Source organism: Perca flavescens, chromosome 22 (genome assembly GCF_004354835.1).
Source record: "Perca flavescens isolate YP-PL-M2 chromosome 22, PFLA_1.0, whole genome shotgun sequence".
In the NCBI taxonomy this organism is placed as follows: Eukaryota; Metazoa; Chordata; class Actinopteri; order Perciformes; family Percidae; genus Perca; species Perca flavescens.
In genome coordinates, this window is record NC_041352.1 from 8,837,026 (window position 1) to 8,861,987 (window position 24,962).

A 24,962-nucleotide genomic window follows, 5' to 3' on the forward strand; every position below is an offset into this window, starting at 1 on the left:
TACAAGCGGCGAAATGGGTTTCCTCAGAAGGGTGGCTGGCGTCTCCCTTAGAGATAGGATGAGAAGCTCAGTCATCCGTGAGGAGCTCGAGAGCCGCTGCTCCCTTTGCGCCGAAAGGAGCCAGTTGAGGTGGTTCGGGCATCTGGTAAGGATGCCCCTGGGCGCCTCCCTAGGGAGGTGTTCCAGGCACGCCCAGCTGGCAGGAGGCCTCGGGAAGACCCAGGACTAGGTGGAGGGATTATATCTCCAACCTGGCCTGGGAACGCCGGGATCCCCAGTCGGAGCTGGTTAATGTTGCGGGAAAGGGAAGTTTGGGGTCCCCTGCTGGAGCTGCTCCCCCCACGACCCGACACCGGATAAGCGGACGAAGATGGATGGATGGAGCTGGACATTTTTGTAACCCATTTTTTGTAATCCAATTTTCTTTCTTTAATCAGTTAAAAGAACATTGTCATTTGTAAGTAATACAAAAGAATGTATTACTGTAAAATATTCTTTTATTCAAATGAATTTAAAAAAAAGAAACACTGACATTACGACCACGAGAAAAGTTCCACTAAATGACATGGAAATGTGCATTTTTGTTGGAAATACAATTTTTCTGAAAGCTTAATTAAGGATAACCTCCAGCCTTTTCTTGTGAAAGCAATTTTTATATTCTGTGTTTTTCACCGCAAAATATTTGTGTATAATCTAACAAGCATTGCCTCCGGGAGCACATTGCTAGGCCTCTTTACATGTTACCGCCACCAACTGTTGTTCAGCAGAATAGCGTTAAACTGTTTATTGTAACAAACTAAATGGGAACCCCGCTCATAAAAACACATGGCCTAATTTACTAACACTAGCGCAGTTTGCGCTGCGTCTGTTTATGCGAGTTCGGTAATAGCGCGCGCTATGCTTCCACATTTTGCGTAGTATTTATCGACCCTGACACCCATCAGGCAATCAGCGTCTTTCTCCGCCCACTATACCGTAAATTGCACTGTAGCGAAGCGGTACTTGTGCTATGATATGGCTGAGTGCAGACTGCGATATTCCCACTGCTGATGCTAGGACTTTTTGAAATGATCCTGATGCCAATATTTGTAATGTAGCGAGGAGTTTAACAACTGCTGGAATGGGATGTGAACGCTGAGTGGGAGATTCAATTTCATCTTTGATTTCTTCCAGTAACTCTAATATTGCATGGCTGCTTGATCTGTAACGCTAAATGATGTTGTGTTCACTGACAAAGTGTGATTCTTGTGTTAAAAATATTTCCAGCCTCGCCTATGTCTTCGTCTTGCTTAAATTACTGTTGCCATTTCACCAGCGGCATAAAAGGTCTACGAGGAAAGTCGATTGCGGCTGGTTCAGACCTGCTTTTAAGAGACATTACTATTTTCTTTGGATGTTGTTTTGTATTTACATGTTCAAAATAAAAGCTATAAATAAATAAAAATAAATAAATAAAGAGGCGGAGAATTTCCCCCGCAGAATAGAGGCGCGCTCTTACTGACAGTCTTTGTAAATACCACGGAATATATAAATAGGTACACTTTGTGCTTATCCTCCCACCTTTTTGGGTGGAACTCCCACTTTCCCCACGACCCTCCCACGAACGTATATTGAAAGCGCAACTTGTCTCTTCTTGCTCATGTGGCAGACAATCTGCGATTTTACCCAAGTGCGCCCTGTTTGTAAATAGCCCGCATCGATTACGTCCGTCTTTGCGACCAAGTAGTGCCTGGAAACGGGCGCAAACGGCTTGATAAATCTAGCCCACAGGGTCCAAATTCAAATTCTTTCACTTGTGGTTCCTTCTCTTCCTAAAAACAACTGATGTCTATGTTTCACAGTGACGACCAACATAGAAAACAAACCCTGGCTCCAGTGGAAATGGTACAGAACAGCTCAGCTCTTTGTAGAATTAGGTACACTTAGAGCTTTATGTACTAATAAAACCCAGTGATGAGCCGCCATGTCACTTACTTTAAACCCATAGAACGGTGTACAAGCCAATCCCTTACTATTTATCACAGGCCAGAGGAATCGACCGAGTCAAGAGATATGAGGAGCAAAGCTACAAGTGACATGAAGATTTTATCAGCAGAGGAGAGGACAGGAGGCGCAACGCCTCAACAAATCCCTTTCCCATTCTCAGGGATGAAGCAACTTTCATTTTTCACTTCAGAAACCGAAGTTTACTCTTCAACTTGATACACCTTTTTCTTACGGAGTGCTGCACTGCTGATAACGCAGATCTTATATTTTGTGCATTGATTTCTCTCCCAATGGATTTAACATTATTAGTAGCCGGCACAGACAACAGATTGGATTTATGTCAGTGCTGATGTGCCCCACATGACGAGACAACTCACGCTTCACTGGTATCTACGAGGTTGTGGTGGCATCATATACAGTATTTCCACAACTTGTGTGTGTGTGTGTGTGTGTGTGTGTGTGTGTGTGTGTGTGTGTGTGTGTGTGTGTGGAAATGGGCTCTCGTGTGTGGGCATTTGCTCCAGGCAATATTCATCCTATATTTGTTCCATAAATCCAAATCTAGTTCAGCATGAATTCAATCTAAAATCCCCACATATACACACACCTACAGATAACTGAGGCAGCATCTTTGATTCTTGTCATGATCTATACATTAAAACCTCCATACAAGCCAAATGATTAATCTAACTGTTTACCATGGAGCTACATTAAAATCGTGACAATTTCAATGGGTACAATGAGCCCTTTTCCGATCTGATTTCTCATAAAGCCTTTTTATCTCCAAGTTAGGGCAGCCAATTTTCCTCTATTGTGCCAGAAAGGGGTCTCAGGCACAGAAACCAACCATATCAGAGCAATTTTCTCTTCCTCACTGTCGACAGAGCACATTCAACATTCATGTGGTGACCCATTTCATTAATGGAGAGGCCTTTTTCGACGTGTCTTCCCCCCGTCTTTGTCGGCTACAGCCGCCCTCATAATGGGCCCTCCTGTCAGGGTTTCTTGACTAATCTCCTCATTGACCTCTCCTTCACTTGCAGCCCCCACCACCACACTGATCATTTGGTAACTTGTAGAGAGTGGGGAACATGTTGGCAACACTTGCATAGTCAATGCCATCTGGAAAAACATAAAACGCTCCACTCATAACCGGTTTAAACATGGTTCTATATTTAATTTAGTATGTATTGTAAGCTTGTGAATACGGTTATGTAAGTGTAATATTTGGATTTGAAAAAGTAGTGGAGCATTTTTAAACCTATTAAATAATTCAGATTTCATTGTGATATGATTCCATGTGTAATAAATACGGAGATGATTGGGAGCCTCTACATTGTTAATGTTTCTCAAAACAAAAACCTCTACAATGTCATTGTTATTTTCCATTGTCCCTTCCACCATCTACCATCAGCTCATTGTTTTGGTTTTGCGGTCCGCAAATATATTGTTCTGGTTCACCATTATTGTTCTCATAGTGTTGTTTTCTCCTGCAGCAGGCAGTTTTCTGTGAAAAAGCTCTTAATACCCACTGTAGGCTCCATACTCAGTACCAAACAGCATACAGACAAAGCTGATAATTAGCTGAAGATAAGCTAAAGAGACAGATATTGTTCTCAGACATTGACTAAGGAGACTAACAATAGAGCTAAAAGGACATTCCCCCAGGTGGCCAGAAACAAGACTTCAAATGAATGAAATTAATGCTCATGTTGCTCCGTAACTGCCGGATGTGCAAATACTATACACCACTGTCGACAAGTTCCTAACCCAAACAAAAGTGGTATAAGTTTAACTACGTTTGTACCATACTGACAAAAGCTTATTTGCTATTAATACAATATTTCCCTAACCCTAGCCATATAAATGTTATGATAACTAAGATATTGTAGTACATTTTTGCCATTGGATGTAAAAAAAAAAAGAAGAAGAAAGTAAATGCATGAAAAATAAACCAGGGTTTTGCAGATTCGTCCAATATTAACATTCTTGTCTGGCAATAGATTAAAAATACTGTGTAGTGGCCAAAAAAAGATGAGTTTTTAAGCTATGAACTCATAACAGTAATTGTCTCTAAAAATGAATGTGATAATGACTTATTAATGCTAAAATAACATATGTAAGACCTGACAACTTGTGCTAATGAACTCTAAACTTCAGGGGTACCTGAGGGGCTCACCCTGACCCAGGTGAAAAAAAGTGATGAGTTGCAAAGTAGTACATAATCAAAAATACCAAAAAGAGTTGGCCACCCTCTAATCAGTCAGACATCCGTCAGAGCTAGCCATATCAGCATGGGTGGCTTTAGAAGAGAGCCTCGTGAGTGAAGAAAACACCATATGGCAGAATTTCCCCCTCATAAGCTGAAGCAGACATTTATAATAGAGGAAGAAGTGTTGACAGCGTGATCATACTGTTCCTGTTTGTCTAATTCCCCTCGTCTGTGCACATATAGACACACACACACACACACACACACATACACAGTGAGAGCGCCGTTGTGGTAAGATCCCAAACCTCCCCAAGCGAGATATTTGATTCTGATCTGAAGACGACAGGGAGTGATGAATAAAAACTGCTTGATAATGGGATCATTGAATCATGAAAAACGATTCTAAGCAAGTTATCATTTGGGGAGGCCAAATGAATGCAGACGCTCATTATGTATGACCATCCGATGGTGCTTTAGCCTTCAAGCAGAACAAGAGCATACAATGGAGTTGCACCTGACAATAGAGGGAAAGAATAACAACCAAACAAAGAAAATGTGATGTACTGAATTTTTCAGACATGTAATTTACTGGAGCATGATGGCTTAGTGGTGATGTTGGCTGGTGACTGAGATTATAGTGATTATGATGCTAGATGATGGTGATTGAAGGATCTGCGTGAAGGTCACTAGGTTTGACTTACTAAGCTGGAATACACATTTATGCAGGATGTTAACATGAATCATTATATAGCTACGGAAAGTAGTTCGTATGTATTCCACATATTTATTGCTGTATGCAATACAGTAACTGCTGCTGTATAAAACCCATCAGGGCCGCATAGGGAGTAGGTCAGGGTGGATGGGCGGGTCATAACACTTGGGTCTTTCTTTCTTTTTGTGATTACCAATTTTCATTTTGATTAAACACAAAACATACAATTTGCAACATGAACATATCCCCCCCCTTCATCATCACCACCCACCCAGACAGAAATCAAGAAAAGATGACACAGTAACCACACCATTCAAATCCATACAACAAAATAATAACAAAATAGACAAACTGTAAACCAAATGAACATGTGTATAAATGACAACACCATAAACCCATCATATACCGCACCTCTCTCCACAGCACAACGCTTCTTAGAAGCCCTCCAGAAAGCTCTAGTACCATCCCCATTTTCTAGTTTAGACATCTGATCTGGAATTTGTATGACATATTTTCAAACGCCACCACCCTAACCATCTTACAAGCCAAAACAAAGGGCTTTCAAGCGCGGGACAGCACTTCGTGGCTTTCCATTAACTGCTCAGTCGTCGGACGCAGTGGGGGAAGCCATCAAGATAACTTAACTTAACCTTAACTATAACTAATCCTATGTAACCCTAATCCTATCTATGCCTAACCCTAACTATACCGAACCCTATGTAACCCTTCAATGCAAACTACTATTAAAGAGGTAACTAATATATACATTTATTTAATGGCCATAGCAAAATACATGCCAGCCATAGTATCAGAAATTGGTTTTGATATGACATTTTTAAGGATTGTTATTTTAAGATGGCTATTGTGCATATATGGGAGGGAAATAAGCAAAAGAATGCTTTCTGTTGCTGAAATTGAAATATTGCTTTTAAAGCACATTTTGTAATTTCAATCACACATGCCTAGTGCAAGACAGAATGAAGGAAAGCTTTTTGATGTCTTTATGCCATGAAGTGCCTGTATTTGTTCACTTATTTATAATGTTTAATCATCTCACTTTTCTGCTTTCGGCGGCTCCCCCTGTTTTTTTTCTTTGTGTTATCACTGACCCGTTTGGGAAGCCTATATCCACTGTTCAATAGCACTCAGTGAAAGGTCCGTGATTGAATTGAAAAGGTTTCCTTGAAAGAGTTTTGTGATGCCTCTATTTTAAAAGAAAATCTCGACTACATGTTTCTGTCCCTGGTTTGAAAACAAAATGTGCTGCAGATCAGACTGCTGTTAATGCTTTGCTGGTCTTTTGGCTTGTTTTGTGATGCTGAACAGAGAGCTCCCGTAAATTGCACATTACATGTGTCTTTTACTGCAATATTCTTTGTTTCTGTCTCTTAAGTGGTTGTTATTGCAATAAAGCAGTTACTAAAGTGTTGATGATGAGAGGGGCAATTGTCTCTCTCTCTCTCTGCCCAATAAAATAACTTTATTTTGCAAACTTTACAATGGCTTTTCCCAAACGTTATAGCCAGGGGGACTTTCTAGGACTTGAGGAGGTTTGGGGCTTAGCCCAGACCCATTTAAATGAACTGAATGCAATGCAAAATAGCAATTGGCTTGCCCAGCTTGTTACTAGCTAGGGTATGTTCATTTTAGCAGGTCAGTTTGTAGATGTTAGTTAGATGGCACCAACATCTGGCCTAATCATAACTGGCCTGGCAACCCAAAAGCCAAGGTTTTGTTTCCAGATTTGTGTGGCGACTTACAATGCAGCGGGTATCGGGGTCCTCCCACAGAAAATTTTGAACATTAAACATTTAATTTCCTGCATTCCGGTGAATGTTTATGCACCTATTTCTACCTTTTTCTGAATCAATTTATGCTGGAAATATCTTTATGTAAAGGGAAACGGGACAATTCAAAATATTAAAACATAATGGAATATTTTGCAATAAGGCTCTTAGACATTCTGTATTGCTTTCAACTATTTATTCTCCTTTGGATCGACTTTTCTAATTATATCTGAGTCAGCACACATGTAGGCTAGGCATAATTTACTCCTCCCTCCTCTTTTGCGTCTTTTGTTGGGGAAGAAACCTCCTTGAATGTGCACATGACAATTATTCACCTCAATGATAATATATTTCATATAATATTTCAGATGTGTTTGAGCAAGATTTCTGCTCATGTTCAAAACTTGTGCACATTCAAAATATAACTAATCCTATCTGTGTTCTCTGTGATTTGGAGGAGTCGTGGAGGAGTACTTTTCTTTCACCTTATACTCAAAACATATTCACTCCCTTATGGAGTTAGATTCCCCTTTACACCTTGTAACATGTAACAACCAGAAACACCAGCACATTAGATTTATCCCCAAAACATATAGGCTAAGCACTGTAATGCAAGGTTAATACTGTAGAGCTGAGTCCTTAGTTGCAATTTCCAAGTTGAACCACTTGTCACACCACTTTAACTTGAATGTAATGGTAGAGCGCTTCTTGGCTTCAGCTTAAAAAGTTGCGCTGAGAGAGAGAGAGAGAGAGCGGAGGGATTGATTTATGAAAGGCGCGGAGAAATAAGCATCAGGTATGAATTGCCAGGCAATCAGGCACTTATCTACGACTTTGCGGGCGCCCGGTGTGTTTTCACTGTTATACAGTAGCAACACCCTGCTACACCCTGGCCGGGGCTAAGTTCGGCACATTCAGGCTACCGGTTTTATATTTGTCAGTCAACTTTTCAAAATACATTCGGAGCTGCACTCAATACATTTAGGGCTGAAGCCCCGGCAAAATCGGCTGACGCCACACCTGGTTATAGCAGAAATACTTCTGCAATGATAAATTAATTCCAATAACCACTTTTCCAGCTAAAGGGTTTGGTGTGGCAACATACTGAATATATTACATATACTCATTAGAACCTTGTCTGAGGAACCCCACCCCCCACGCACACACACGCACACACACGCGCACACACACACACACACACACACACACACACCCTCCCCCTTAAAAACGAGATAGGGCATCTCAAGGGGTTTAGCCTCACATAAAACTAATTTAAATTATTAAAAACATGTTTCACTGTTTTACTATGAATGCATTGTTAGCCTGTTAGCTTCTGTTGTGGTTTGTGGTGCTGAACGGACAGCTCCTGTAAAGTGTTCTGTGTTTCTATCAATTAGTTTGCAATATAATATAGCTACTATAGCTAGCCATAGGTACTGAAATCTTGAACATCCAGTTTCTCTTATCTCTCTCTCTCTTTCTCTCTATAAGTCTCTTTTCTATCTCTCTTCTTCACTTGTTGCTGAATAAAATAACTATGATGCAAATTTTGCACCTGCTTTTCCCAGTTGTTAAATCACAAATAAATGTCAATCTGCCAGAAGAAATCAGTTTCTCTGAGCATTTGTATAAATCGTCCCATATTTTGCAGTCTTACTGTACTAATAAAAATTTCTTTAATTTTTCCTGCAAAAATCTTTGCGGTTGCCCCATTTTAAATATAGACTCTTTCTGACTCATTAGAGCCTAAAAACCTGCCACAGATCCTGACCTGAAATGCACAAATAAAAAAACCTATGACCCAGATGTAAACACACACAAACCCAGTTCTTCTCCCTTTACATCTTCCTCTCTCTTCTATCACACACACACACCTGCATGCACTCCTTCAAGCAATTCTTTCCATCTCATGCCATTCTCATTAATCACCAGAGGCCATGCAGCCTCCCATTTAATGTAGTGGAAACGCTGCCCCCTCTGGTCTATCAGGGGCTCATTTTCAACACAGCAGTGAACACTGTTACCACCCGAGCTAACAATCAGAGGTGTCAAGTAACAAAGTACAAATACTTTGTTACCTTACTTAAGTAGAAATTGTGGGTATCTATACTTTACTGGAGTAGTTATTTTACAGTAGACTTTTTACTTCTACTAATTACATTTTCACGCAATTATCTGTACTTTCTACTCCTTACATTTTAAAAATAGCCTTGTTACTCCTATTTCAGTTCGGCTTGTTTTCATTCTGGCTTGTCATCGTTTAAAAAAAAAAAACTGGTTGGATGAGAAGTATAAACATACAGTATACCATTCTGACACCCTATTGGTTTGTACACGATCCATCGCACCTACACATGACACAAATCACGTCACACTTCACCAAGGAAATAGCAGATGTATGTAGCCTAGTATGAAGATGTCCGTGGCAGAGTCTCGAGAGAACTCAAATGAAATGTCCCAACCAAGCACCAGCGAGGAGGTTGGTAGCCAGGAAGACCTGCCAACCCTTCTAAATCCCTGGCCGTACCTGGAAGAATTTTTCGAAATGGTCGGATGCAAAAACAACTCCTTTCGAATGCGGTGTAAGCTCTACGCACCCAAGTACCACGAGCTAATTGTTTCCAAAACTCTAATATGAAAAAGCATATTGATATAATTTTTTGCCCTTACATTACTTTTACACTTTAATTAGTTTTGAAACCAGTACTTTTACACTTTTACTTGAGTAAAAAGCTTGAGTTGATACTTCAACTTCTACAGAAGTCTTTTTAAACCCTAGTATCTAAACTTCTACTTGAGTAATGAATGTGAATACTTTTGACACCTTTGCTAACAATGATCCCAGCCCGGGTTCAAAGAAGGAGAAGAGATGCTAAGAGTTAGTCCCTTTGCTAGCTGGGAAACGGCCAACATTTTCTGTAATTACACCTGCTCTTTGGGTCCTACCCTGGTTTCAGATTCTGGCCCCTGGTGGGTGTAGCCATGGGAAATGTCTGCTCCAGACATCGGGATTATGTAACAAGGAAGAGGGTTGCCAAAGTTTAATGACTGGTGACATTAGCAAGAAGCAAGATAACAGAAGACAGTTAAGAAGTAGTGGTTTTCATTATTTTCCATATTCCCTGTTGAGTTAATGTTGTGGTGCTATTTCTCTCTGAATCTGGGTTCGTTTTATTCCATACAAATGTGATCAGAAATCATTAAATAAATTGGTGATACAGCACTGAGGACAAAACGGATACCTATTTGTAAAAAAGATTATTTTAATATTACATAATGTGTGGCTGCGCAAATGTTTTATGCTGCTACATTACACTTGATCTCTCTTTCTTTATACATTCACATTATCTAACACACACACACACACACACACACACACACACACACACACACACACACACACACACACACACAGAGGTCAAATGCAGTCTAACCTCGGCAGTCTGCGGACCAGCCGACCCAAACAGATCAATGCTGGCAGGATCTTTGGGGAGTTACTTCCTTAAAGGGCTCCAGTCAGCGATGTCGCTTATGAAATGACAAGATCACTTAATATCTCTTCTCCACCTGGCCTCGCCTTGAATCTGTATGGCACCCGCATCCTGACCGTGATGGAGCTGTCTCCCTCCTCCGCAGTGCATTTTCTGTCTGCGGGTCCACAGCCAATAGTCTTTAGCTGAGAGCAGTATCAGTGAGGCCCAGCATGTCGATTGTATTGAACTGGCTTGGCATGTCACCGGCAGTAAAGACCTCCTGATTGACTCCTGCTTGGATAGCATGTCCAACTGCATACATTAGTAATGCTGAAGATTCGATAGATGGATGGCCCGGACGGATTGATGCAGGCAGGCAGCACATTTACCTCAACGCAGGGATCCGGAGATGGACTGAACTTGCAGTGCAGTGACAAGGATCACAAAATGTATTATACTGCTATCTAAGCTACTTATGAATTAGATTTAGATTTATAATGCATTATTTTGAGAGGAACATACAGCAGAACCCTTCATCAGCTCACCAAAACAATCATTAAAATAATTTAAAGTACTGCAGTTTTTAAGCTTGCTGCCATAGTTAGGCAGCTGGGTCACTATGCTGTGTGCCACCCCAAGGCTTAATTGGCTACTTAAGCATATCACTTTTCCAATATGTACTGGTGTAAATATAAGACAGTGCCACTATACAGTTATAGCTTTTGTATAGACTCAACTCCCCTTCGTGAAGTAATTTGTTCATGTATGTTGCATTTATACAAACGTTAATCAGTCCCTCCAGGATTGCAACAATTCACGCAAATTCAACCAATCGCCGTGAATTCGGTGCGACTCACAGTTTGACCAATCACTGTAACTTTACCAGCGTTTTCATCTGTATAAAGGTTGTGTATTCTGTTCTGAGGACTGTAACTGTGCTCAGACAGACGTTTTTCTCAGACGACAATTTTGCTTGTGTTTATTCGCCCCTAACAGCCAATGACCAACTGCACTTTAGTCTTAAGATGCTCTGTTGACTGTTCAGCTCAGCCTCTGACTGAAACTCCAATTCTTTCTGTTATCTCCCCCCCATTTTCTCTCCCTTTTCTCTAGTCTGTACATTTATGAAGCAGATGAATCATCCCAGTGCAAGTTCTGCAGCATTATATATATTCTTAGATATGTTCAACATATGTAGATCCTAAATAGGCCTATAATGTCTCTGCATGCAGTAGCTGTGTAAATGTTTTTTTTCTCAAGCCAACAGATTGAACCATACGTTGACATTTAAGAGAGGAGTAATACAGAGAATGTGCCATGATTCTTCTCTCAGCCTCCACTTCTCTCTAACTGCCCACTTTCTAGTTAAAAGAGAAGGATGCAATTAGGGGAAGGTTGGGGGCCGAGGTCCATTCCAGGAGAGCTTGGTGTTGATATCTCACTCCTTCCACTTCCCACAAGCACTGCAGGCCGGAGGACATGGGGGGAGGGGGAGAAAAAAGGTAGAGGAGGTAATTAGCAGGTAACACGTTAGCAGACAGGCTGATCTGTTTTAAGCCAATGCAGACTTTGGTGTTCGGGGGGGATCAGGTGGGAGAAATATATTGAACAGTCAATTTCATTCTGTGTGTGTTTCGCAATTATCCATTCCACCGACAACAAATCGCCTGCACACACACATGCATGCACGCACACACGCACACACACGCTCACCTCAAGGCCTTTTAAACAGCCACTGCTGTGTTTCTATTTCATTTTCATCTCATTTTCATCACATATAATTAAGCCAAAGTGTTCTCTGAACCACCCGCCCCCCCCCGACACCTCCCCCCACCCCACTGCCCGCCCCTTGCAACCCCCGGTGTGTTGTCGCTCCTTTACAGCACACACTGAATGCAGACACAAGCTTAAAAAAAAAAGCTTTATTAACAGAATGTTTGACCCAATTGGCTTGCGTATGAAAACACCTGGGCGTTCGATTGAAATTTAATTGCTTCACTTAGCTAACCCACTTAAGGACCATGTTGAGTTTAGTCTGCTCAATTTGTTGGGATCAGCAGCTTTGTGCGTCGGGGATGTTGTAGGCTTGGATTATGGATAATTACTATCAATTAGTGGCTGATACTTTTGGCTTTGAAGCCGCAACGAGCAAAATGGAGCAATGTCGGGGAATGAACTTGGCTGAATGGAATTATGTAGATAATGGCTGAAGTGATGGAAAGGAAAGGGGCATTTGTTTTTGTTTGTTGTTGCTGGCATCACCAGTGGGAAGGCGCAATATGTCGTCTGCACCCACGGTGTCAATCAGAAAGCCATTACTGCAGAGGTCAGAGACACACTGCTCCAGGTAAGCTACATCTCAACGGGCTGCACTGCCTGCATTTCCACCAGGATAAAGAAAAATAATACATTTGCGCCCAGCAATATCTTCTCTCGGCCGCATTTCAAGGAGAACTTTAAACTTGTGTCAGATATGAGAATGTTTGCTGCTTTCTCTCAGACAAAATGGAATCAAAACTTCTTTTTTTTTACCTCTCTTTTTTTTTGTTGCCAGTCTAGCAATTTAAGCTCATAGCCTCATGGGTAATTTTGTGAATACATATCAGGACCTTTAGCTCACAGGCGGTGGCTGGCACACTCAATAATGCCTCGAGCAATATCACTTTGAGAGCACCACACAAAAACAAAGATGCCTTAGCTCCATGAATATTTATTAATAGCAGATACCGGAGTTTAAAAATGACAGACTAATAGGTGGATGGAGAGGAGAGATATGAAGAGAATGATACAAAGACTGATGGAAAGTCAGCAGAAGACAACCCACAGAGCTTTCAAAGTGAAGCGGGCCGAGCAGGAAATGAAGACGCGGCACTGTACGCACGGGGAAGCCTGGAGGAAATTTGCTATTAAAATGCTGTTAAATACACGTTGTCTTGGCAGTGAGGGAGTCTCCCCTGGTATCTACATTAAGGAGCACTGCTGATTGGCAGCACAACAGCACTGGTGGGTATGAGACCCAAAGGGCCTCACTTGAGGTCTCCATCATTATGCCGACGGCGCCATCATTTCTGGACACTGATTAAAATGTTAGCGATGTTAAAAGAAGCTGAAGGTTAAATCACAAAGGGCTCCATGCAAAGTCATTTCACTCCACATCCTCTACCCACTCCTCTCTCACACACACACACACACACACACACACACACACACACACACACACACACACACACACACACACTAACAAGGCAGACTTTTATAACAGAGAAGTAAAGAAAGTGCATTTAACAGGGCTGTGTAAGACTGGATTCTGATCTTGATTTTAACCACTAATGGATGCTGACTCAACTCAAACCACTTTTTTTGAATCAATCCCACCACATATCAGTGTCGACTGGATATTACTATAATAGCTGCTGACGATTTAATCCAGTGTTTCAAAAAGATGTCACATTCGAGCTTCACAAAGTGGACTCCATCAGAGGCTCCAATGAAAAAGAGTTTCTGCTCTTATTTCTTTGAAAACACTATAGTAGTATTTATTAATTTTTTTTTACATGTGAGTCTCAGTACCTAGATGAGGCAATATAAATCTGCCAGAGAAATGCTATCACATAAACAAACATCAGTAATTATAGAGTGTCGACCAGACATATGTAGATTCAAATAAATCGAATCTGAGTCCTTCAGAATCCCTATCGGATCCACATAGGGTCAGCTTTCAACATTTGTACCCAAAATAAAGAATACATCTCATATATTGAGGTATATGTTATCAGCTTCTGTTGGCCCAGAAGGCAGAAGCACTACAGTTGTGATTGTCAGCCGTATTACTGTTCTCATCCTGTTTTTACAACCTGGAAATGACCTGAGCAGCATGAGCTATGAAATGACGATTAAAAATGATGGAATAACAGGTGTAGCCTACTTACCTTTGCACACCTTATGTTACATGAGCTACCTACTCCAAACACTGCATGCCCCAACTCAAAACTAATGCGCCTGTAAACTTAAAAAAGTATAAGATATGCATGAAATGTCCGAAAATCTTTGGGAGATTGTGACTACTGAAATAGATGTAAAAAGCACAAAGTGCACTTGTGATCATTGAGTGATGTTAGGAGTTTTGTCTCTTTTTTCATTTAATCAAGCTCTAAACCGGATCTAAAACGTAAACAGGTGTCGGACCCCAAACCGATTCAGCACACAGCCCTTGATTTGGGGTGAATAGCAGATATGTTGAGGGTGAAGGAGTAGTGAGTGGTTTAAGACTTTTCCTCCATTATGATATGTCTGCTAGGATTAAGCTAAGCTGTGATGAAGCAGAATGGACAGGGTGACAGAGGCCAGCTATCACCGGAGTTTCTAACTAAGACGTTAGCGAACATAACTGTGGGGCTATCTGTGTCATCTCCTCCCTCTCTGCCTTAGGAACCAATGGAAACATGGCTTTCACCTGGCTCCTTTTCTTTCTTTTTTATGATTATAGCTAAATGATAGGGCACTTTCAAAAGAGGGAGACAGGCCTCAATAATCGCCATTTTGTCCGCCTCTCAGCATTTTATCCTAAAATACACAAACACAGCTACAGTTCCATAATTTGAGGATGAGTCATGCGTGTCGGAAGTCAGATTTCCAATTTATTTAAAGTTGCAGCCAGTGTTGGCATTGGCACTGTATCATGACTCATGATGCGCTTTGGAAACAATAATGTCATTAAATATGTTTTGGGAGTGTGTCGTGTCACATTTCAGCATTAGATGTCAAGCAGTGAGTGATACCAGCTCAGTTCTTTACTAAGTAATAAGCAGTAGGACACCAGTACAAAAGGAAATAGACAGGGGGTGGGTAGAATATGGGAAACATTATGTGAAAGGAAACAAAACTTAGATGTAACTTAATCACAATTACAAAGGTAGATCATATAAGATCTAAAATTCTTGCTTTTCTTTGAAAAAGGAACATTTAATCTGTTTATTTGCTAAGAAAATGATCCTACGTCTGATGTTAAATAAAGCATTCAAAAACCCAATGTATTGTCACAAAGCTCAATCACAACCTTTGCGTAGAATATTTTTACAACACTCACTCATGTTGCTCTCTATTGCAAAGTTCTTCAAAAAGAGGTCGAACCATTCCCCATTTTCCTCCTCAGAGTACTTTATGCTGCACGAGGATCATAAATTAATTTAACAGATAGATATCCCCTCAATGCTCATCTAGCCACAGCAGAAAATGAATATGCTGAGTTTATTGCTAAATGAAGGTTCTGGTGAGCAGGATGTGAGTGAGGATTTAGTGCACCTTAAGGGAGTCCCTCTTTCCAAACTGGAAATATGCTTCTAAGATCTCATCTCATATTAATTTGTCACAGCGAACGTAGCCGTGCTGTTGCTCCACGCCGCCCTCTGGCTAACTCTGAGCTTTTTATCACCTCGCAGAGCTGAAAGCCTCAGTACCTCCATTCTCCCAGTGCTTGTTCCACAATTTAGCTTGGCTTGTTTTCCTCAGCCTCCCCTCGCACCTCTTTGTCCCTCTCTCTCTCCTTCCTGATCTTTCGTCACTCATCCACTGTGACCTCACTGCAATTATGCATCCTCCAGTGGGACAATTAAAACTCAGCTATAACTTCCCAACTGCCTGTCTCCTTTTGAACTAGCTCCTCTTGGAAGTTGAAGAAGCAACTGTTTAAGCCGTTGTGACTGTATTCCAATGCCACCGCTCATCAAGGACAGGAAGAAAAGCTGTTCATTCAGCGCCAGAAAATCCACTCATCCCCTCCTTCTCTCTATTTGACAGGTGCAAGTGCAACCTTCACGCCAACAGCTGTGTATATGACAAAGAGAAGTTGAGCTGCGAGTGTGAACACAACACAACTGGGCCTGACTGCGGCCGCTGTAAGAAGAATTACCAGGGCCGAGCATGGAGCGCTGGCTCCTACCTGCCCATCCCAAAGGGCACAGCCAATATCTGTGAGTAAAACACACACACACACACACACACACACACACACCCTATCCTTCCAATTAGCACCATCATGTGTCATCTTGAGACTTCTGACAATCACCGTGTTAATAGTGAAACATTGAGTTGTGAGGTTTCAAAGCAATGTGAAGCAACCAACGACGTTTTAGCGGGAGATGACATGTTGAGAAACACAGACCAACTTCTCTGTATTTGATTGATCAAGTCCTGTGGATACAAATGTAGTAAAGGGAAGTTAAGCCAAATAATGTAAATAGTGTGAACAGGCTGTTCTTATCGGGTTCTGTAGCATTGTGTTGTAATTTAGCCGAATAAAACAGGGATGTTTGACATGAAAATCTTCTCAAGAGTAGCTAAAAAAAAAAAAATATTGTTGGACCAACAATTTGCAAACTTATGTCAAAATTATGCTAGATTTGGGCAAACTGCATTAGCAAAGGGAGCAGTCAAGGCAGTAAGTAAGTCATTGATAGTTAAAGCACACACTTACAACAACAGCACAGTCACTTCAGTACTGATACCAAAACTATACAGAGAAAGGCAGAAATACAAGTTTAAAAGTTGGACTTGGACTCTATATTAGCAACTTAAAATGCTCAAAAACTGCTAATTTATTTAATAATTAGTTTTGAATGTAAAGTAGGTGCAGGAAGCTTATTGCATCTGCCTGCAGATGCCTTGTTTCTGACTCATCGTTACCATCTTCCTATCCTTTACATAAACAGCCACGACACCAAGTCAGTGCTTTGACTAAAAAGATCATGGACGCTCTCTCCTCCATCTGTACAAACTGAGCGTGCAGGGTCAGGGTTTCAGTTCCCTTTAACTTTTAATAACAAGCTTTTATTTGTATCTGTATTGAAAGGAAAGTGACTTGCAGACCTAATGAAATGAGCACTGCTTTGTTTAAACTTTGGCTCAACTATAATAACTGAGAACAGTGTTTCAGGAGCTGTTGTAATAAACAAAACAATGATTGATTATATATGATTATACATAATTTGTGTATATTTGTGTTATATCCCCTATTTATATATGATTATACATAATTTGTGTATATTAGTGTTTTTCCCCCTATTCTACTGACTCGGTCTTCTGTATTGCAATCCTGAGAGTTTGTGGTGGGACTAACTCAAATTTAGATGATTAGATTACATTTCTGATTTTATCAATTAGATGAGGGAAATTTTAGTTCCAATACCAAATTAGCTTGGATATAAAAGAGATTCTGAGAGAGAACTGTAAATTGTACAAGCAAGAAGAAACCCTCATATTTTTTAATATGCACAAGGTTAATGTTTACATTAAGAATTGAGCCCCAACAGGTTTGTTCAAAGTACTTTTCACAACAAGACTAACGTTATATTAACATATTAAAGGATCGATTTTGGGAGTTTATTAATCAATATCAGATAACTCAAACAAAGATTAATTTCAACCGGAGAATCGATTAGTTTAACCCAGCCCTAATCTTTAAGCCCTAACATTTATTCTATTCAAAAACAACGCTGCTGATTTCACCACGGACTCTGCTTAGTGTGCTGCTTTGTTTCATCTACAAATTACGTAGGACTTCAGAAGTTTCGGTGAAAAATATGTAGCCGTGTCATCCATTTCTTTCTCTCCCGGGAAGAAAAAAGACATGATTTAGAAACACGTTCCTGGAAAAAGGCTTCCCCACTCTGCACAATTTTTGGCACAACCTTCATATAAGATTGGCATATGGCATGTACAAACATAAACAATAGTGTTACACATAACACTTTAGGAGGGTGTCGTTATTGGGAACAACAGTCTATAATAAATCTACAATAATACTCCACCACATTCATGTGCAGTTATAGGGGCCAATTACCATGGTTCCATGTATGATCCATTCATTCAGCAACTGCATGATGTTGCATCATCATTATTATTGTGAAGTGCCTGGGGATGTACAGTAGGGACACAAGCACTGCTTTACACTGGTATACTAAATGTATTAGAGTGAATAAATAAGGTTCTCCTAAGCTGCAGCTGCAATGCTAATGTAGGATAGAACCAGTTATTTACTCGTGCTTAGTGCAAGTAGGCCAGCTTTACAGTAGTCTTTTTGTCTAATGTCTTGTGGTGACATCACATCACATGAGAAATTTTTCATTGTCTTCTTCAAGAGCTTGGGCTGTGCTGGGAACCTTTGTTCATGTGGGCCTATTAACCCAATGAGACAACGGGCCCAGTGCGAGAACCACTTGTATGAACAGATTGGTTTTGATGTGGCACGTGCGAGTGATAAACCTGTGTTAATAATTGTTTTGGATCTACTTTAATGACTACTGACACTGCTGAATGTGTTCCATTTGTCTGCTGGTTTTTGACTTGAAGCTCTGCAGTGTGAGGTTCTTCTTTGTGCTCTTTTATGACATTTTTGTGAATGAAACTTGACCACAGCCAGAGTGGAACCCTTATGTGGCAACAGAGGTGCGTTCATGCTAATGATCATTCCCAAAGTCACACCTACTCTGAACGGTTGGCTCTCATCAAGTTAAAACGAGCAATTAAGAGAGAGTGCTGAATCTGACTCGTAGCACTCTTGAGTATGAGCAGACCTCATAGGAAAAAAGGATGATTTAAGATGAAAATATAAAAATGTTCTTGCATGAGGCCCTTCCTTTTTGTGATATTGGGCTGTGCAGATAAACCTTGCCTTGGGTAGAAGGAGAAATGTAAAGCTTTTTACAAGCCTAGCAAACTTTTGGGATATATTATCTCCATTTCCTCATTTTTTTCAAAGGTTCTCTCTCCAACACAATCCCAAACTCTTGCTGTTTATTATTTATTTGGATCCTCAACAGAAAAAGCAACAGCTGCTCTGCTGGTGTATGAAGAAAACAAGGACACAGTGTCACACAGATACCCCTCGTCCATCCGTCTCCCCCCCCACACACACACACACACACACACACACACACAAACACACACACATAAGTTTAGTGGCACTGCAGTGAGGAGCTGAGCTAGGATCCAGGTCGGCATGTTTACACTTCCTCAATGACTGCTAATGGGCACTTGGGGGCAGATAAGCTGTGAGTGAATACATTAATTAATGAGTGATTGACCTTTGCGTAGATATATGATCACGTTTAGCATAAAAACAGTCAACATTATCCCGTCCTTGGTATCCTCTCCAGTTCGACTGCCATATATCAGCTAAGTAGCAGGGAGAGGAGCAGCAGCGCTATAAGTTTGAGTGTGCCGGCATTCATATAAAAGCCCAAATTTTATCCCGCCTGTCCCCTTATTGCATCCGCTGTGATTTCTGCCTTTCTCTGTGGTGCTCGAGGACTCTCTGCCACTGGCTGATGACTTATTCTTCATCCCAGAGGATCCGTGTTATGAGACTTAGGGAGGGTTAGTGAAATGGCCATTGCCAGAGCCCAGATTGACAGCACATTATTAAAAAAGGTGACACACACACACACACACACACACAGAGGTGCTCATCCAGACCTCCATTACCCAAGGACACACACACTACCTTTGCCCTGCAAGTGATGAAAAACAGTCTTAGTATAAAGTGCATTATTATACTTTGTCTTCAAGGGGAAAAATCCATAATGTAATAATGCAGCGAAAAATCTATAGGAATGCGATTCTGTCCCTCCTGAATAGAAAAGAAATGCACAAGGCTGACAGAAAAATGCACCTTTTGCTGTTCTATAATGTTCAAGCCCATTCAACTAAAAATACCAAAAGTCTCCTTCCCTCTCAATGTTTCCTCCAAACCCAGTGAGCATATGGCAGCTCCTCGGAGACAAATTTGTCAAAGATGAAAATTTAATTAAGATTTAATTTCTTTTCACTATGCCCATCAAGTCGTCTGATGCGATAAGGAGATCGATGAATCATTATCCGGAGGGGGTTGTGGAGTTAGGGAGGGGCTATATTTCGTCTTACAATGGCACGAAGGAGAACAGGATTCAAAAAGTGATGAAGAGAGAAAAGGATGGCGGAGATAGAAGGAGGGGAAGTGGGCATCACTCTCTGTCACAGCTAACTCAGCCTTCTGGGGTGGCTCTGTGTCTCTCGCTTTCCCTCTCTCCATCTATGACTCTCACCCCCCACCCGTCTCTCAGCCTCACTCGTTCCCACTTTCTCCCTCTGTGGAGACAGAAGGAGAGGGATCAGTTTGAGAATTAACCATGGCAGTTCATTTCACTGTAGGGCTGAGGAAACTGAGGGAGATAGAAGCCGGCAGTGGATGGGGGGCAGTAACGGGTGGCCTTTGGAAAGTTGATTTCAAATAGTAAAAATGTATCCTGAATGTTATATTAAAGAAAAAAACCTTGAATGCACTTTAAACTGAAAACTGGATTTGGAGAATAGTACTTTTCTGCACCCTGTATGTGTGTGCATGCATTGTACAGTAGCATTTGTTTGAAAAAGATTAGCTTAGTTTAGCTTAAGTGCTGGATGTCAGTGGAATCATTAGCAACTCTGCTCAAGTTAAAGTGCTCATATTATGCTTTTTGGCTTTTTCCCTTACCTCTATTGTATATCTTTTTTGTATATGTTCTAGGTTTACAAAGTGAAAAAGCCCAAAGTCCACCCCAAAGGGACTTACCATCTCCAACAGAAAACACTGTTCACAAACTGCTTCAAACAGCTCTATTGTAGTCCAGCCTTTACTTCCGTTACAAACACGTGTCAGTGTGTAGAAGTGAGATGCCTCACACGGTCAACACACAGGGTGAAAAGAGGAGCTGCTGCAATGTGTGGTACGACAAAAATATGGTGTTTTTTTTTGAAGATTAAACCATGTAAACCTATTCTGGTACAACCTCTAAATACAATTCTGAACCTGAAAATGAGCATAATATGAAGTCTTTAAGGTTTCAAGTAGCTTCAACTCAAACAAGTACACACACACACACACACGTACAGAATGTATGCACACACTAATGGCCATTCAACAGAACAGATACTGAAAAGCAATGAGCTAGCTTAGATGCTACACTCAAGATGCTACAAATGTTAATATGTTAATGATAAGCAATGCATCTGGATCTGCATAAAAACAAGTTGTATAAATGGCCCCATGTTGGTTCAATCCACAAAAAAAACAGATCTTCAGATCAAGTCATTTTATTTAAATCTGTCATGTAGTTATTAGATATTGTGCTAATTAACAGACAAATGAATGATGAAAGCGAATAAACTACTCTGCCAAATGTTTCTAAAACAAATCTTTCGAAAGACAGAAGTGTCGGGTTTTGAAATCATCAGCAGACTAATCCAAGAACTTGGCTTCATAGTTCAAAATTGCTCAACTGCTTTTACAAACTAGTGTAGCCTGCTGATTTCTATTTTGTAGAATAATATTTAGTAAACACTGATGAAAGCTTTAAGCTGCCAAATTCACAGAAGCGGATACATTATTCATCACAAATGTTAAAATCCCTCTGCACATTACCAACTTTATAGTTATTCATCCAATTAAAGATGCATTCTGACCTCACCCAGGGTAAAGTTCTTTTCACAATTGCAAATGAAAAATAATTGTCACCAGTGAAAGACAAGCTGAGATTGTAGGAAAGGACAAAGCAAAGCTATTGAAGGCCGTGAAGATCCCGACTCGTCTATACGTTGTGACATAAGCAGTTATATAGTTATTGTAAGTTATATAAGAGGAGTGCTACCTTGCTGCATGGTGACAGCCTTGTAAATGAGTTGAGTTGGATGATGACTGATAATCTGACGACACTAAAAGATCCTACCAATCATCTGCAGCCTTTTTCTAATGATAACACACACATTTTTGGTGCCAGTATTTAGACACTTAAAATGGCCAATTAATCAAAATATGACAAATCACATAGTCACAGTCATTTTTCTGTGCAAATAAGTGTAGATTTATTTTGTTATTTATTTTGGAAACTTTTGTTCTGTCTGCAGCTTGATAAAATGAATAGATTGTCAGGACAGGATTAGGAGACACTTGTTCAGATTTAACTGAAGCCAGCCTCAGAGTTTGCGGATCTCCTTTGATCAAAGTAGTATAAGGCGTGGACATCCAGCGGATTTCACTGTAATGATTCATCCTCTGCCTAGAGAGAAGATCCACATTAGCCCTGCACCATCTGACTGAAAACCCTGCAGTTCTTGGTCCCGGATGGAGAAAAAAAAGTAGTGCTGTCGTATCTGGAGGTTACAGTCAAAATAACAACAAATATTAGAATAGAATAGAACAGAGGATACTTTATTCATCCCCGCGGGGAAATTCGAGTGTCCAGCAGCTCACACATAAACACACATTCCCATACACAACACCGTTCCCCATAATAAATAAATAAATAAAAACTTTTATTTATAATTTTATTTATGACCTACAAATTGCATTCTTCTGCTGCTGCTTTCTAATTAGTGTACTCACTGCAGAGCTACCAGATGCCACAGCCTTATATATATATATATATATATATATATATATATATATATACACACACACACCCGTCAGAAAATGAATGTGTAATGCTTTTTTTCACCTTACTATTGCTTGATAAAAAAGAAGGTATTCCTTTTATTTATATTTTATTTAGTAAATATAAGAGTTTTTTCATTAGGCCCACAGCTCGACTATGTATTCATTTAGTGCCCTGTGTTTAGGCATAAATACACATAAACACTTTGCTGAACAATAAACACAAAACATAGCTTCACTTCCATCTTCTCCCTCTCACACAACACCCACTTTGTGCTTTTATTCCTTTTTCCACAGCTATTTTACCCCATTCGCTTTCTTTTTTTTCTCTGTAAAACTCATCGCCTGTTGTTTTGCATCCTCTCACTTTGTTGCTCTTTCTGCCCTTCTTCCCCACCACCGTCTTCTTTTTATTCTTCTGCCTCCGCCTGTTCTCGCTCCATCTCTTGGTTTTGTTTCATGCTCGTGTTTTTTTCTCTCTCTCTCTCTCTCTCTCTCTCTCTCTCTCCCCCACAACACCCCCAACCACCCCAGAGACCGAGCTTGTTTACTCTGCCTTTCCCACATCTCGGCTCTGTGCAGCTGTGACGGTAATCTTTCTTTCAAATATTTGTTTCTTCCATCTCCAGATTTTTTTTTTTCATTCCTCCCCCTATAGCTACCACCACCGACGTACACCTCATTCCTTCCTTGAAATCTTAAACTGTTTTTTTTCCAACTTGGCTCCCGGGCACTTTAAGTCTTGCCACCTTTAATTCAGATCTACACATTGAGAGGGAGTGAGCGAGCCGGGCACTCCGGCGGGGCAAGCTGTAATTTTGCTCCTGAGGAATTCAATCAAGTTGCATGCCGTGTGCTTGTGTTTTGGCAGCCTTTCCACTGCTAACCAGTTAGCAATGCCTGTCACCATCACTGGGCTCCATATAGCCAAAGAGCTCCAGATGATGATGGATTGCTAAAAAATGATGGCAGCCAGGGAAAGTAATTACCAACTTTGCCTGCGGTGGAAATTCAGCAGATAAGCCCTCCTCTAGAGTAGTCCAGAGCGCCAAGCCAAACAGGTGAGACACATCGAAGGGCAATGCCGAAGGGATACAGACAGAAACAATGTAATGTGACGCCCCCCCACACACACACACACACACACACACACTCTAACTTCCACGCCAACAACTGAATGTGTTTTTGACAGGAGAATCTTATCCGGCAAATTAGATGTCCTCCTTTTGTACATGTTACACATTCAGGGTGAAAAAAGTCAGACTGCCAGCCCAAATCTGTTTTTTGGCATATCCAGATTGCATCCAGACTGATTTTAAAATATCCAGGCAGCAAAAAAACACGCAAATGGGATCTTGGCAAATGGGATCCAAACCACATTTGAAGGTGGTTTAAAATGCGATTCCAATCTGATTTCTACAGATGTGTCTTGGTCCGAAAGATCTGGCCGCCCAAATCGGATTTGAAAGTGTCTTTTGTGTCACTCGCAACATGAGACACGACGACAACGTCAAAGTGCTGAGCTGAATCCATGCTGCTACTCCATACTACTAACCTCCAATCCTCATGCTTCCGCCTTACCGCAGCAACCCATGCAGAGAGGTTAATGATGTCTGGACACACAAATCCAAACTGATCACTTGCATATAACAGTGCAGACAGTCTGTCTGAAAGATCTGATTTGAGAAAAAAAAAAAGACACTAATTGGATTTGCCTGCAGTGTGAACATAGCTTAAATAACATAATAGCTTGTTCAGTGAGGAAATAGAATGTATGCTAAAGATGTAAAGCCTTTAGACCGATGGGAGAACATTTTATTATTGTTTTCTGATAATCCATTAGCAAGGTTACAGTGATGGTCTTGGATGGATGACAGCGTAACTGGAACTGAAGCAGAGAAGGATGAACATCAAGCACTGGGACACTGATTCAAGGATTCAAGGATTATTGTAAATCAGTTGATGCCCTGCACTTCAGGCTCTCCACTGTATTTTAATGCCCACATTTGTGTGTGTGTGTGTGTGTGTTCTGTTGCATGTGCTGAACTTACATACGCACAGATCATGTTCAGTGAATTGCACATCCCTCGGAGATCATGTTCATCACCCAGTGGCTCGCAACCATGATGCTCACAACCATGATCCCTGCATAACTCATAAAAATCAATGGAGCACAGCGTCAACATAAGCAGCTCCTAATGCTCATCCTGTGCGATAGGACAAAATTAGATTGCAGCCGTGCCCTGTAATGGCGGGGCCAAGCAGGTGAAGGGGATTGGAAATGACAGTGATTGAGAATAATCAAATGACCCGACATAGGATCCTGGACATGTGTTTGAACCCCACAGGT

General features: G+C 40.8%; 1 protein-coding gene across 2 annotated transcripts in view; it reads left to right on the plus strand.

The window, feature by feature from the left end:
* The window catches only part of ntng1a (netrin g1a), a 334,454-nt gene that overhangs the window by 287,620 nt on the left and 21,872 nt on the right, over nt 1–24,962 (plus strand). For both annotated transcript variants that reach the window (XM_028568877.1, XM_028568878.1), the window contains exon 10: nt 15,967–16,139. In XM_028568877.1, coding sequence (XP_028424678.1) covers nt 15,967–16,139 — 173 coding nt within the window. The remainder of the gene's footprint in view (nt 1–15,966; nt 16,140–24,962) is intronic.